Source organism: Chelonia mydas, chromosome 4 (genome assembly GCF_015237465.2).
Source record: "Chelonia mydas isolate rCheMyd1 chromosome 4, rCheMyd1.pri.v2, whole genome shotgun sequence".
Taxonomy (NCBI): Eukaryota; Metazoa; Chordata; order Testudines; family Cheloniidae; genus Chelonia; species Chelonia mydas.
The window spans coordinates 80,833,086-80,848,034 of record NC_057852.1 but is presented as its reverse complement, the minus strand read 5'-3'; the positions used below and the strand labels follow the sequence as shown (position 1 = coordinate 80,848,034).

The window sequence follows — 14,949 nt, the reverse complement described above, 5'->3', positions numbered from 1 at the left end:
TGTCATGACCAATGCTTTAAGCTTCACCTGGAGACCAATAGGCAGCCAGGCAAATCCCAAAGCACTGGGGTCACACGCTCCCAGTGAGGTGTCCTGCTCACTAAGCAAGCACATACATTCTGCCCCAGCTTCAGCCTCTGAATGGTTGTAAGGTGTAGTCCATGTAGACCACATTACAATAGTCTAATCTTGAGGTGACACAAGCATGGATACAAGTGGCAAGGTCCACATCAGAAAAAAAAGGTCGCAACCTCCCAGCCAGATACAGATGTTAAAAAGCTGACTGGGTCACCACTGTAATATGATCTTCAAACAGCTTCTTGGCGTCAAACATCACCCATGAGATGTGAGCACTATTCACCAATGTCACACATACTCCCTCAACCAAGGGGGCCGATATTACCTCTGCCATCTCCTCCAGCTGCTTCCCCCAACCCACCATCGTCAGCTCTGCCTTAGCTGGGTTCAGCATCAGCCAGCTTGCTCTCAGCCTTGCCCTAGTCTCAGCTAGACACTGGCTGAGGTGCTGAACTACATCAGAAGAGAAAGAGGCATACCGTTGGATGTCAACGGCGCAGTGAAAATATTGAACCCCATGCACCCTTACTAGCTCTCCTAACAGTCCTATACACGCATTGAACAGGAGAGGTAACAGAATGACTCCTTGTGGCACTGCACACTTGAGAGCTCTTTGGGAAGGGGGCGATTGTCCGCAACTACCCGTTGAGATCTCTCCAAGAGAAAGAACATAATGACTGTCTGAATTACAGACTTTCAGAAAGTCACAAAAGAATGAGTGGTGTGAGTTCTCCCTGGTCCTCCCAGAGTAGGAGGCATAGGTGCTGACTCCGTGGGTGCTCCGGGGCTGGAGCGCCCACGGGGGAAAAATGGTGGGTGCTGAACACCCACCGGCAGCCCCCCGTCAGCTCCCCTCCCACCCCTGCAGTGCCTCCCGCCCACTGGCAGGACCCACAGATCAGCGCTTCCTCCCCTCTCCCAGCGCCTCCCACCCATCTCAAACAGCTGTTTTGTGGTATGAGGGGGCGGGGGCAGGAACGAAGATGCAGCGCGCTCGGGGAAGGAGGTGGAATTGGGCGGGAAGAGGCACAGCAGGGGTGGGGCTTTGGGGTAAGGGGTGGAGTGCGGGCGGGGCCTTGGGCCCAGCCAGGGGTCGAGCACCCACGTTGGCACTTTGGAAAGTTCGCACCTGTGGTAGGAGGAGCAGTGACTGCAGCACGACCTTCTAAACCAGTGGTCTCCAACCTTTTTATGCCCAAGATCACTTTTTGAATCCAAGGGCAACCCAGGATCTACTCTGCCCCTTCCCCGAGGCCCTGCCCCTTTCCCAAAGCCCTGCCCCGCTCACTCTATCCCCCCCTCTCTCCGTAGTTCGCTCTCCCCCACACTCACTCACTTTCACAGGGCTGGGGTAGGAGGTTGGGGTTCGGGAGGGGGCGCAGGCTCTGGGCTGGGGCTGAGGGGTTCGCAGTGTGGGAGGGGGCTTCGGACTGAGCCTGGGATAGAAGTGCAGGAAGGGGCTCCAGGCTGGGGCAGACTGTTGGGGTGAAGGAGGGAGTATAGGGTGCTGGCTCTGGGAGGGGGGTCAGGGCTGGGGGTTGGAGTGTGGCCTCCCACCAGGCAGCACTTACTTCCGGTGGCTCCCGATTGGCAGTGGGCGCAGTGAAGCTACGGCAGGCTCCCTACGTACCTCGGCCCCACACTGCTCCCAGAAGATGCCAATACGCCCCTGCGGCCCCTGGGAGGGGTGGGAGGTATATGGCTCTGCATGTTGCCCCTCTCTGCAAGCACCGCCCCCACAGCTCTCCCGGCCAATGGTAGCTGTGGGGGCGGTGTTTGCAGGCAGGAGCAGTGCGCAGAGACCCCCCGCCCTCAGAGCCGCACTGGCCGCTTCCAGGAGGTAAGGGAGTGTGCTTCCGGGGTAGGGAGTGTGCTTCAGCAGCTGCCACGCTACACTGCCGGAGATCGCAACTGACTGGGAGATCCTCTAGGATTGACTGGTCGATGGCGATTGACCAGTTGGTGACAACTGTTCTAAACAGCGCTTGTAGAACAGTACTAAAGACACAGAGATAGGATTTTTTCCTAAAGATTGGGAGAAAATGTGTCACACACTTATGCAGACAAGCTACTGTGGATTCCAGAGCCCAGCAGCACAGAACAGGGGCAGCCAGTTTGCCTTTTGACTCCACAATTAATAGAATGTTTAAGAGCATACAATCTTTGTTTTCTTACCTGTAAGAAGCTATTTAACTGGTTCTTGGACTTTTCCATGAATTTCTGATCTACAGATTTGAACGGCAGCTTACTGAGAGAAGGCAACTGAAGTTTCTTTAATGATGGAAAACACTGAGCAGAGAAAGCACAAAAAGATTATTCCATCACATTTTTAATACACACATACAGCAAAAAGGCAGAAAGGGATATGGGTATAAATGGAGACGCAAGGACATCCCCTAATTTTCCTCTCCCTTCCACACCCCTCTGAGTGTTCTGAGAACTCCTTCCCTTGCCCACCCATAGGTAACACAGGTTAGGAACTCTTCCTTTGGAGCTCCATCACTACCAATCCTATGTCGAATAAAAGAGTTGCTTCAGAATAAAACGAGGCATTTTCTTTCCCAAAGGGCTGTCCCTCCTAGTGCTTCAAGCCCTCACTTGCCTTGGGAGCCAGAGACCAAGCCTAGAACTCAAAACGGGCTCATATGGCAATACAGAGCAGAAGCCACTAGGACACAGGATCAGCTCAGCAAATACAATTCATTATTAAACAAGAAAAGGCCAAGAACAAACTTTTTTGCAATCTGTCAACAAGTGCAAAAATTGGCTGCTCGAAAGAAACCTGGGTCCAAAACGGCAAGAGGCTGTAAACAGCAGCTGGTCTGAAAATACAGTAATGAGGAATAACCAGTTTCTGGAATATTTAGATGTTTTAGGCCAATGGTTTTCAACTTTTTTTCATTTGCGGACCCCTAAAACATTTCAAATGGAGGTGCAGGCCCCTTTGGAAATTCAATCTGTGGTTCACAGACCCCTACCATAGAAGGGTAAGACTGAAAACTGACTGAACAGAATTCAGTTAACGTGCTGGGCATGGCATTTGACATAGCATGAGAAAGGGCACTAAACTGTAGGCTTCTATGGTAACGACAACACTTCTGGGGTTTGACCTGTAGTTGTGTGTATTCACATACTTTTTATTGATCAGAAAAACAGAATGCTTTTTCTGGGATCTGAAACTTTATTTTCATAGTCAGCTTTCGCTGACCCCTTAGACATAGTCTGCAGACTCCCAAAAGGGTCAGTGGACCACAGGTTGAAAACCACTGTTTTAAGCAAATGGAAAGTGCATTTTAATATAACTAGATATAAAAAGGAGGGCAGGGCTGGACAGAAAGTGTACGATACAGAGAGAGGGCATGCTATATTCTTGACCAGGAAACAATATGGGATAAGGAGGGCCTGTTATAAAGAAGGAGTAGCAGACAATGAGTTAGAAGAAGCAGGACAATAGATAAAAAAGAGAGAGGAAGAAAAGGAGAAGAGGCGGAGACAGAAAACCAATCTTGCCACGAACAGTGTCAATTAGTCATAAAGCATAAGACACAAAGGCCAACTGAGACATTGGGAAGCAGCAAGTGTGTCATGGAAATCCAATTAAATTGGTAAGGAGATAAAAAGTTTGAAGGAAGACTGTAATTAAAGCAAAAAAGGGTGACAAAGGTGAAAGTGGTGGGATTCAAATTTTCCTCAAATTAAGCCTCTTCTGTTTTTCTTTCCACCTTTCATTTCAGATTAAATAAACTGCAGCAGAGTGATTCCCTCCACAAGTTTGCTACTGAAACATATGGAGGGAACCCCCAAAAGACTCCAGGCCCCTTCCACTAAGATTTCTTCCCCCACCCTCTTAATTTCCCCATTCCAAAATGGCAGTCTGTATGCACTCTTGCCTACCCACTTCATTTCTGAAAACAATCAGTCTCCTGTTGTCCATTTTAAGCAGCTATCTCCACAAAGTCTTTGTCCTGTTCCTTCAGTAAATTAGCCATCAAAAAGTACTTGTGAATCAAGAAGCTAATAACCTCACCTTTGGAGCCCAACACCAGAGGTTTTCATTTCCACCAAACTTTGATACAGTTTTTGCTTACAATAGAAACGGCTTGTTTTACTTTCTAAACAAAGGTTTCATATTTAAGCTATTTTCTTTATTTTTCACATAGATTAGAGGTGGCAATGGTCACTTTATTTTAAGTACTGGTTTTTTTTCTGAATGTGTGTCTAGTATTTTAAAAGATAAAAACCCCACTCACACAAAAAAGTATTCCTACCTCACTGAGTTTTCGGTGTAAATTCTGAAACTCACTGAGCTTTCTGGGAACTCTCCAGTTCTTCGCTTCAGCTCCACCAACTTCTTGTAAACTCACCATGACAAAGTAGCATGGCACTTGTTCCCCATTTTCTTCTACAACCTTGGGGGTGGGGAGGGAATGTATATTACTGAGACAGTAAATAGATAGCAAAACGTTAAAAAAATTAACTTGCATACAGATTCATGATTCTCGCCACTGCTTCATTCTCTCTGCTTTAGCATAAAGGCCTCATACCAAACTTTGGCTTATTAGACTAAATCTGATCAGGATACTGTGGGTCCTGCAATTTCCCCCCGTTAATACATTCATCTTCTTCACTGACTGCCTTGCAACACCTCCTACATCAACAGAATCCATTTTAAATCTCTTCTTGGGACACAGTCACTTGGCTTTTACAATTTTCAAAGTTTTTTTCATGTTAGATTGGTCTCCTTTCTCTCTCTTTCTGTGTGGTGACAGGCATGCATCCTCCCATATTTTACTGTACAGGTTTTAACTTCTGCTCTGCCTTCTTTCCTAAGCACCGTATTGCTGCTCCATGGGTCACTGCTGTCACTCTAATGTTATTAAAAAACCTTTCTGTGCAGAGACAGAAGGGAGAAACTGAGGGACTTGCTCTCACATTGTTTCAATAACCAGAGTCTCTGCATTCAGGCTCAATTCCATTTAAAAAAAAACAGTGACCTCTCCTATTGCTTACCAGTACTTTATTTTCTTAGCATTTTCTTGATTAGTTTCATATTCTTCATGGTCTCTCTTTTCAACCTTGTCTTCTCTTGAGATATAGATATCCATACACACAAGCCATAGCAATCCTTAAGATGATGCCTGTACTCGCGGGGGTTATCAGGCTGTCATTTCAGTTCTCCATTCATTACTTGCGTTTAAGAGTACTGTTCACACATGTATAGCTGCCTCCCATTGGAGGATCTCACATCCTTTACAACTATCAATGAATGAAAACTTACAATAGATATGTGAAGTATGTGTTATCAGATGAGGGAAACTGAGGCAAAGTGAGGTTAAAAGCCCTTCTCAAGAATACAGAGGTGGTCTGTGGCAATGCCAAGGATCAAACTCAGATCTTTAAGATCCTAATCTCATGTCTCAACCAAAACATCACCCTTTCTCCCCATTACAATATAGTTTTCTTCAGAAGACTGGCAAATGGATTAACAGAGCAAAACAAGACAAACAGCGAAAGTAGGAGGCCCTTTCCTTACTAAATAAACCCCTAATGAAATCAATACTTCCAAAGTACAGGCATGGGTTTGCTTTGGCTTTTTAGGCAATTTTGCTTGCTCAGAAGGTACTTTCTAACTAATTCAATTACAGTCAGGATAAACCGTAAAATTCAGATGATGACAACATCCACTGGGAGGGTTGTAAAAGTCTGGTCATGTCTATTTATGCTAGTGGCAGGCAATTCTAACAGTCGATATACCATCACTGTAAGTGACATTTCATTAAAATGTCTCCTTATAAACTTACTTCTTGTTGTAACATGCTCTTCCTGGGGCTGCACACAGGACCATTAAGGAACTCAGCCTAGTGCCGAATGTGTACAACCCCAGTAACTGAGCATTTCAGTGGCTCCCAATGAATTTCCAGATAAAGTTCAAGGTGCTAGTTTTAATTTATAAAACCCTACATGGTTTCAAACATAGCTACCCAAGGGACTACCTTTCTTTCCCATGCCAGGCTTCCATGTTTGAGAACAGCAGAGGTGTTTGATCTGAAACTCCGGTGATGCAAAGAAGAAGAAACTGGTGGCAGGGTGTTTTCTGTGAGAGTCGAACTACGCAGTCTTTTTCTTCCTTGGTCTGGTAGAGCCTGGATTTGTGCCTTCACATGGATTTATGAGGGTTGGGAGATCAGAGATGGAGGGGCTCATGGTAAGTGATCATTATTAGTGACTAGGTCTAAGGCTGAACTCCACAGCTCCTTTCATGACATATCCTACTCATACCTTTATCAACCCAGAGTCATTGGCTTAAATAAGAGTTATTCACGTTACATATAGTTAGCTATGGAGAAGAGGACTGACTCAGTACTCCATACTCAAGATATTTAGATGGTTTCAGACTCTTAATTCTCCTCCTATGACAGTTATATGGCAGCCTCAGGACAATGCAAAAATTCATTATTTCAGAGGGTATGGTCTATCATTGAGCACCTACTCCACAAAGGGCAAGAATTTCTCTCTTCTACACATGCCTCTGGGCATGAGTGTACCCATTTCTTACAAAAGAGGGTACATCTCAGCTGCAGTGCGGGCTTCAATTCAGGCACCACATTAGTAAACATTACCAAGAGTTCAGAGGAGAGTGATGAAAAAGAGGAAATCATTTAGAAAATGGTATGTTCAAATCTACGGAAGAGGACCTAAAAGAGGTATAATATCTACAAACGTATAAAGAAGTGTTATAAAGTCAACAGGAACCAATTACTGCACAAAACAAGTTATGGCCCTAAGCTATAGTAAGCTGGTGTAAATCAGTGCATCTCCACTCCGTTGTGGAGCCATGCCAATTGACAACAGCTGAGGATGTGTTTTAAGAGTGTTATATGAAGTGTAATTGCAAGTCTCGCTCATGTAGGGTTACTGTTTTTCTACTACCAATTACATTAAATCCTCCTCTCGGTTTCTACAAAACACCCAAAAATTTTTGTCTCCAAAGATAGTTTTATCAGGACAGCTTGTTTTGAAACAACATCTGCAGACTGCAACATTTGCAGTGATTATATTTTTATTTCATACAGCTACATGCTTTTCTGATAAATATAAACCTTAAAAATTGACATATGCAAGTCAAGTTCTACTACAAATAGGGCTTAGATTTTGCATTTTTTTTTATTGTCACACAAATCCATTTAGAATTTTATATATTGCTTATTTAGGTTTCAGTTTAAAAATTGTACAGTCACAGACTATTTCCTTTCCCTGTGAGTCACTCTATACAGCAATACAGTAACCTCTGCCTTCACTAAGACTCTCTGCAATAAGGATTGTACAATTTGACTTCAGGCTACATTAGAATGAGTTATGAACTAATTCTCTTTCTAAAACACATCTTGCCATCACACCAAAAACTGAGATAAGCAACAATCAGCGTTATAGAGAAGGAAATGGTGCTGACTATTTAGGTCCTCTGAACTGATCTATTCTCTACAGCTAGAAAACTTTAGAATTATTCACTAAATCTTTGCTCGGAAGAACTGCAACTTCAAGACTTTCCCCAGCCTTTCCATTCAATCACAGTGCTGTATAAATAAAATACAATTCAGGTTTCAACGTGCACCTAACTGCCTAGTCTACTGGTCCTTACAACTTATTCATTTAGGTCATTGGCTATCAACCAGTTCTATACTGGGACTCCCGTTATCATACTGGGACCACACCCAGAACCCGCTCCTCCTATTTAACTGGGATCAGGCCAGAACACCCTACCCATTCAGTAAAAAGGGAAGGGAAGAGAAGGGTAGTCGTGACCCTTGACACCTGTTTGCAACCCCGCCGTAGACAACTACAACTTTGGGTGCTAGGCATTACTGACTTGCCAGGTCAGGATTTTAGCTGTACATGTTAATGCTATAACTTAGAAATCCTGAATAAAATGAAACAAGAATTTAAGAGACCTGGACAGCGAAGCTGGCAAGAAGACACTAATTATTCTAGTACAGTATTCATTAGTATAAAAGAGCTAGGTCATCTCACCTACAGCAATACAAAACAGAAAGAAAACAGAATGCAGTACACTAACTGTTCAGTTTAACAAAATGATACATCATGTTTAACATGTTAGATCTAATATCCACTTGAACAACAGCCTGTGGTTTTGTTCCAAAGAGAGCTATCATTAATTTACAGGAACCTAAGACATAACCAAGTAAATGCAATAGCAATTCATTCCCAAGTTTATTGTGTTTTTACACCATGAAAATTATTTGCACTTATTTATTTAGAAATATATTTTAAGGAACACATTTTATTACTAGCATGGGAAGAGAATCCTACAGAGATCTAATTAGCCTTTACGTCCCTTAAGTCAATATAGAATTGGTCCTATAAATTGTGCTACTGAGTCACTGCATAAATGTGAACACTTCCTTGTAAGCAAGACACGAGAAGTAATTCTTCCACTCTACTCCACGCTAATTAGGCCTCAACTGGAGTATTTTGATCACAATGGTCCCTTTTGGCTTAGAATCTATGAAGACACACACACATGCAAACACACTTACCTACTTACTTTCAGGGAGTGTAGCAATAACCACAGCATCAATGCACACAGAGCTGACTTAGCTTTAAAAGCAACTAGAATTGCTGCATCTCTACTACACAAGATGTATGCTGTGACTAAGAAATACTTTCAGTGTGCATGTAAGCGTCCCTGAGGTTCAGAAAACAATCTTCTTTATTTAGTGAGAAACAGATTTTTAAAAGAGTAAAGAAAAATAGTAGGGTTTAGAAACACTTTTAAAGTTCATTAAGTTTTGTTACAGAGGAAACGCTCAAGGAGGATCTATGTATTGGTCTGATGAGGTAAGTATGACTAATACTGGACAACACCCCCTTTGTAACAAATGCTTCTTGTCTACTACCTAATACATGTAAAGGAATAAGAGATTCCACACTTCTTATCTTTCATTGTCCAATCAATAACTTTATGGGTTGAATTGCACAAGTTGCAAGAATTCATTCAATAAGTTTGCGTGTCTGTAGTCCTCAAACAAAAGTTGGGTAGGTTGAGTCATCTTCTTCAAAACAAGGAACACTCAGATCTGCACCAGGACATGAGTCACATCTGCAAACATCTCATGAACAACCGGGCATGCGGAGTCACAAATGCTTGCAGTGGAGCACCCATCAGGACATTCCACGACTCGAAGAATACTTTCCTCTAAGGTTCACCCACTGACAAACTACTTCAGAAATTCCCTTTGAGTGTTTCACCTTGTAAGTTGGCTTTCTTACTCCTCATCCAGTATCTCGAACAGTCCTTTAAAACTTAATTGGTATAGAAGATCATAATATGAAATATAGCAAGTGCAAATATTGGGTCTTCTATGTGTAGGAATGTAGGCCTGGCGTGACACAAGTAATTACACATGGGAAAGGCCTCATTTCTTGGAAGACAGGAGTAGGGAGGTACACTGATTAGCATGCTGAAAACAGAGTATTTGTGCTACCTAGGATAAGTAAATGGATCAGCAGACTGGAAAAAGAACGTCTGTACTAGTTAGGATAAGGGTGAAACACCCAAGGAGCCATTTACAATGGACAAGATAATCCTGGAACATAAGATGAGGTAAAGAGTAAGTTGTACATGGATGGTGAATGGACAGAGCATGCTCTACAGGGATTGGTTCCTACAAAGTGACCAAGTCAAACCCAAAACATGTGATGCAATGTATAGTAAATGCAATGTAATGTGAAAATGTGTACGAAGGAAGAAGTTTGCTGTGTAACGTTGGATGTGTGGTACACCTCCTATACCTACGACCTACTGTTGAATCTGATCAACTCATTGTAGCTTTGCTGTATGCCAAATAAAGGAAACTGAGTGATGAGACTGAATTCCAACTGAGTTCTTTGGGAACTGAGTAGAAGAGGTCTCAGGGGAACCCCAACACCATGCATGCCAATAACAGCACTGTATCTCAGTCAGTTAGCATCATAAGATTACAAGGCACAGATCTCTATCTGCTCATTGTTGAAGCACAAGAGTGTTCCTTAGATGCCATACCGCTTTATCCGATGCCTGAACCCACTGATATATTTACAGATGTTCCTATAGCTCCTGAATAACAGAGCTGAAGGATAAGACATGTTTGTGAATGGCGGGGGGGTGGGAGGAGAGAGCTTGATGAGGTTATTTTAAATACACTCTGACAAAATGAACGTAAGCATTTCTTTTTCTTTATACACTGAGAATTTGAAGAGAACCAGAGGATAAAAACACAGCAAAAACATACCTCGCCTGTATTTATGAAGGCTTTCCACATGCCAAGATTTTCACACCACCAATCTGTTCTTGCAATGTGCAACCGCAGGTCACTGTGTTCTCTCTCCATCAGAGTAATTTCATCCTTCAATTTGGAAACAATCTGACAAAGAAAATATAGGAATTACAACTGGTAAGAAACTGCCTACGATAACATAGCCACTGGCTTCTTTGGTTATAATATTCAAGAGATGGAAAGGGTGCAGGGGAGTGGAGAGAAAAAGGAATAATCCTGCGGGACAAGTCATTACAAAAAATCCCGAATCTGTACAATCTACGCAGTCTAATATAGATTGGTAAAATACACTGTATCAATTAAAAGTCGACTTGCAGTGCTAAAAGAAAAACCTGAAATAGGCCCAGAAATACATGCCAAATATCACCATTCACCAGGCAAGAGGGGGCAATCAGTACAGAAATATTTTTAAAGGAACACTTTCAAGTCAAAGATTATATAAACATTGTAGGTACTCTCTGTTGACAAGTTTCTCTCTTTAGGAAATACTTAACGTGACTGAACAACCAATGAATAGTTTTCATTCCTTGTGTCTTAATTACCTAACTAAGCATTCCAAGGAGTTACAATTTAATAGGCCCCAAAAAAGCCAAACAGCATTAATTATTTTGAAAGATATACATTTAAAAGACTTTCTTGCTTGGACATAACTCTTAAAGAGATCATCTTCTAAAAGAAAGAAAGCTGTATCTTACAAATGGCAAAATGATTTGCAAATTACTGTTACAGAACATGACTGTAAGAAAATTTGGGAATATATGTAAAAATGTGTGATTAGAACAGTTAAGAAAACAAGTTGATGCTTTCACTTCTATGAAATAGCACACAAATTCAGCTTCATTTAAAGTCCTCCTTGACCAACTTGTACCAGGGAAGAAGCAACTTGGTGGTCACATTTATACATCTACAACAATTCTGCCTCTATATATTAAATATTTGGTCTCTTGTAAGGTGAAGGATCATTTACAATTACAGGTATACAACTCCCTCTTCAAACAGCTATCATCCTTCTTGGAACAGCATCTAGATTTTCCAGTAATACCTGCATACAGATCTCCTTGCAATGATTTTATTCTGGCAACTAAGAATGTAACAGTGAAATCATGGAAAAACTCAGACAACAACAAAGGATGAATAGATCCAAAGAAATTGGTATGGTGTGACTACAGGTAAACAGTTGACCTTATATAACAAAATACTCAGACTCTATTCCATTACTGATTCAATTTTATTAAACACATTTCAACAAGTGTAACAATGCAGAAAGGCATAATGAATCTCTCTCCATATTTTTCATTGTCATTAGAAAAAAAAAGTGTGCACATGCATGCACGTGTAAATAAATCATAGTCTCAAGTTAAAGATGAGATAAGAAGCAATGATTCATATGTGAATACAATATGTCATAATGGCTTGGTTATACAGATAGCACTGATATCAGAAGCAAAACCTTAAAAACTGTAATGCTACTTAAATCAACAACAGGTTAAAACAGAAATAAAATTGTACATAAGCATTCTTTCAAATAGCATTACAATTTTGAGTATTTTGTAGCTAACCATGTGAGTGTATGTGTTCCTATGTTTATATACACACGTTTTTATTACGATTTACAATTGTGTTTTTCTTGTACTTAGGGTTATAAGGTAAAGAGTGTTACCGAAACAAATCTGTTGTTGCACTCAAATGCTATAGCACTGTAAAGTGTGTAATATTTTGCATGAAAATGTATCGTTCTATATTCTTGATGACACTTAAGCAAATAAAAAGAAAATGTTCTTGTATTTCTAAAGTAACTAGATTTCCTTACCTGCATCACCAATATCTTCTCACATTATTAAAATGGAAAGAATTGTTAAAAATGAATTTACCTTTAAACACTTATACTGTTTGTTCACATTTTGCATTCCTCACAGTCTAGTGAACAAAAATAGGACAGTGAGTTTTACTTTCTGATTCTCATAAACTAGCCCTAAACTGCAATTTTTGGGAGGCAAACAACCTGGGAGAATAATTCCAAACACAAACAAGTGTCAAGTGGAATTTTTGAGTGGGTGTTTAAGTCAACAGAAACATTTTTGTGATATTTTGTTCTGTAAAACTGTGTTTGTATAAATATGAAGCCTAATTCATGCGGAGAGCATCTTTAACTGGAAGTACTTTTTTCTTCTCTGTGAAATACTCCTTGCTCACCGAACAGATCATGGAGGATCTGAAGGACTATTTTAAGTTTAGTTTAAATTTTGGCTGAATGCCTGGTGATCAGGTTATTCAGCACACAAACTTCACTTTCATTTTAAAGTTTGCAGTTCACCTTTAAACTTTCATCTTTTCACTGTGTGGAAACAGCCATCTGTAAGGAATTATGATGTGACTGGAATAAAAGAGACTTGGTGGGATAACTCACATGACTGGAGTACTGTCATGGATGGATATAAACTGTTCAGGAAGGCCAGGCAGAGAAGAAAAGGTGGGGGAGTTGCACTGTATGTAAGGGAGCAGTATGACTGCTCAGAGCTCAAGTATGAAACTGCAGAAAAACCTGAGAGTCTCTGGATTAAGTTGAGAAGTGTGAGCAACAAAGGTGATGTCATGGTGGGAGTCTGCTATAAATCACCGGACCAGGGGGATGAGGTGGACGAGGCTTTCTTCCGGCAACTCACAGAAGTTACTAGATCGCAGGCACTGGTTCTCATGGGAGACTTCAATCACTCCGATATCTGCTGGGAGACCAATAGAGTGGTGCACAGACAATCCAGGAAGTTTTTGGAACGTGTAGGGGACAATGTCCTGGTGCAAGTGCTGGAGGAACCAAGCAGGGGCAGAGCTCTTCTTGACCTGCTGCTCACAAACAGGGAAGAATTAGTAGGGGAAGCAAAAGTGGATAGGAACTTGGGAGGCAGTGACCATGAGACGGTCGAGTTCAGGATCCTGACACAGGGAAGAAAGGAGAGCAGCAGAATACGGACCCTGGACTTCAGAAAAGCAGACTTTGACTCCCTCAGGGAACTAATGGGCAGGATCCCCTGGGAGAACAACATGAGGGGGAAAGGAGTCCAGGAGAGCTGGCTGTATTTTAAAGAATCCTTATTGAGGTTACAGGGACAAACCATCCCGATGTGTAGAAAGAATAGTAAATATGGCAGGCAACCAGTTTGGCTTAACCGTGAAATCCTTGCTGATGTTAAACACAAAAAAGAAGTTTACAAGAAGTGGAAGATTGGACAAATGACCAGGGAAGAGTATAAAAATATTGCTCGGGCATGCAGGAGTGAAATCAGGAAGGCCAAATCACACCTGGAGTTGCAGCTAGCAAGAGATGTTAAGAGTAACAAGAAGGGTTTCTTCAGGTATGTTAGCAACAAGAAGAAAGTCAAGGAAAGTGTGGGCCCCTTACTGAATGAGGGAGGCAACCTAGTGACAGAGGATGTGGAAAAAGCTAACGTACTCAACGCTTTTTTTGCCCCTGTCTTCACGAACAAGGTCAGCTCCCAGACTACTGCACTGGGCAGCACAGCATGGGAAGGAGGTGACCAGCCCTCTGTGGAGAAAGAAGTGGTTTGGGACTATTTAGAAAAGCTGGACAAGCACAAGTCCATGGAGCTGGATGCGCTGCATCCGAGAGTGCTAAAGGAGTTGGCGGATGTGATTGCAGAGCCATAGGCCATTATCTTTGAAAACTCATGGCAATTGGGAGAAGTCCCAGATGACTGGAAAAAGGCTAATGTAGTGCCCATCTTTAAAAAAGGGAAGAATGAGGATCCTGGGAACTACAGGCTGGTCAGCCTCACCTCAGTCCCTGGAAAAATCATGGAGCAGGTCCTCAAGGAATCAATTCTGAAGCACTTAGAGGAGAGGAAAGTGATCAGGAACAGTCAGCATGGATTCACCAAGGGCAAGTCATGCCTGACTAACCTAATTGGCTTCTATGAGGAGATAACTGGCTCTGTGGATGAGGGGAAAGCAGTGGATGTGTTATTCCTGACTTTAGCAAAGCTTTTGATACGGTCTCCCACAGTATTCTTGCCAGCAAGTTAAAGAAGTATGGGCTGGATGAATGGACTATAAGGTGGATAGAAAGTTGGCTAGATTGTCGGGCACAACGGGTAGTGATCAATGGCTCCATGTCTAGTTGGCAGCCGGTATCAAGTGGAGTGCCCCAAGGATCGGTCCTGGGGCCGGTTTTGTTCAATATCTTCATAAATGATCTAGAGGATTGCGTGGATTGCACCCTCAGCAAGTTTCCAGATGACACTAAACTGGGAGGAGAGGTAGATACGCTGGAGGATAGGATACATAGGGATAGAATACAGAGGGACCTAGACAAATTAGAGGATTGGGCCAAAAGAAATCTCATGAGGTTCAACAAGGACAAGTGCAGAGTCCTGCACTTACGAAGGAAGAATCCCATGCACCACTACAGACTAGGGACCGAATGGCTCGGCAGCAGTTCTGCAAAAAGGGCCTAGGGGTTACAGTGGACGAGAAGCTGGATATGAGTCAACAGTGTGCCCTTGTTGCCAAGAAGACCAATGGC

At 42.3% G+C, this 14,949-nt stretch overlaps 1 protein-coding gene across 5 annotated transcripts in view; it reads right to left on the bottom strand.

Annotated features, from left to right (window-relative positions):
- SNX25 (sorting nexin 25) overlaps positions 1-14,949 on the bottom strand; it is a 159,473-nt gene that overhangs the window by 23,714 nt on the left and 120,810 nt on the right. For 4 of the 5 annotated variants that reach the window (XM_043546086.1, XM_043546084.1, XM_037897634.2 and 1 more), the window contains 3 exons: positions 10,368-10,499; positions 4,347-4,487; positions 2,254-2,367 (listed from right to left, as the gene is read on the bottom strand). In XM_043546086.1, the coding sequence (XP_043402021.1) occupies positions 2,254-2,367; positions 4,347-4,487; positions 10,368-10,499 (387 nt within the window). The remainder of the gene's footprint in view (positions 1-2,253; positions 2,368-4,346; positions 4,488-10,367; positions 10,500-14,949) is intronic. The other variant, XM_043546085.1, reaches the window with a different exon arrangement.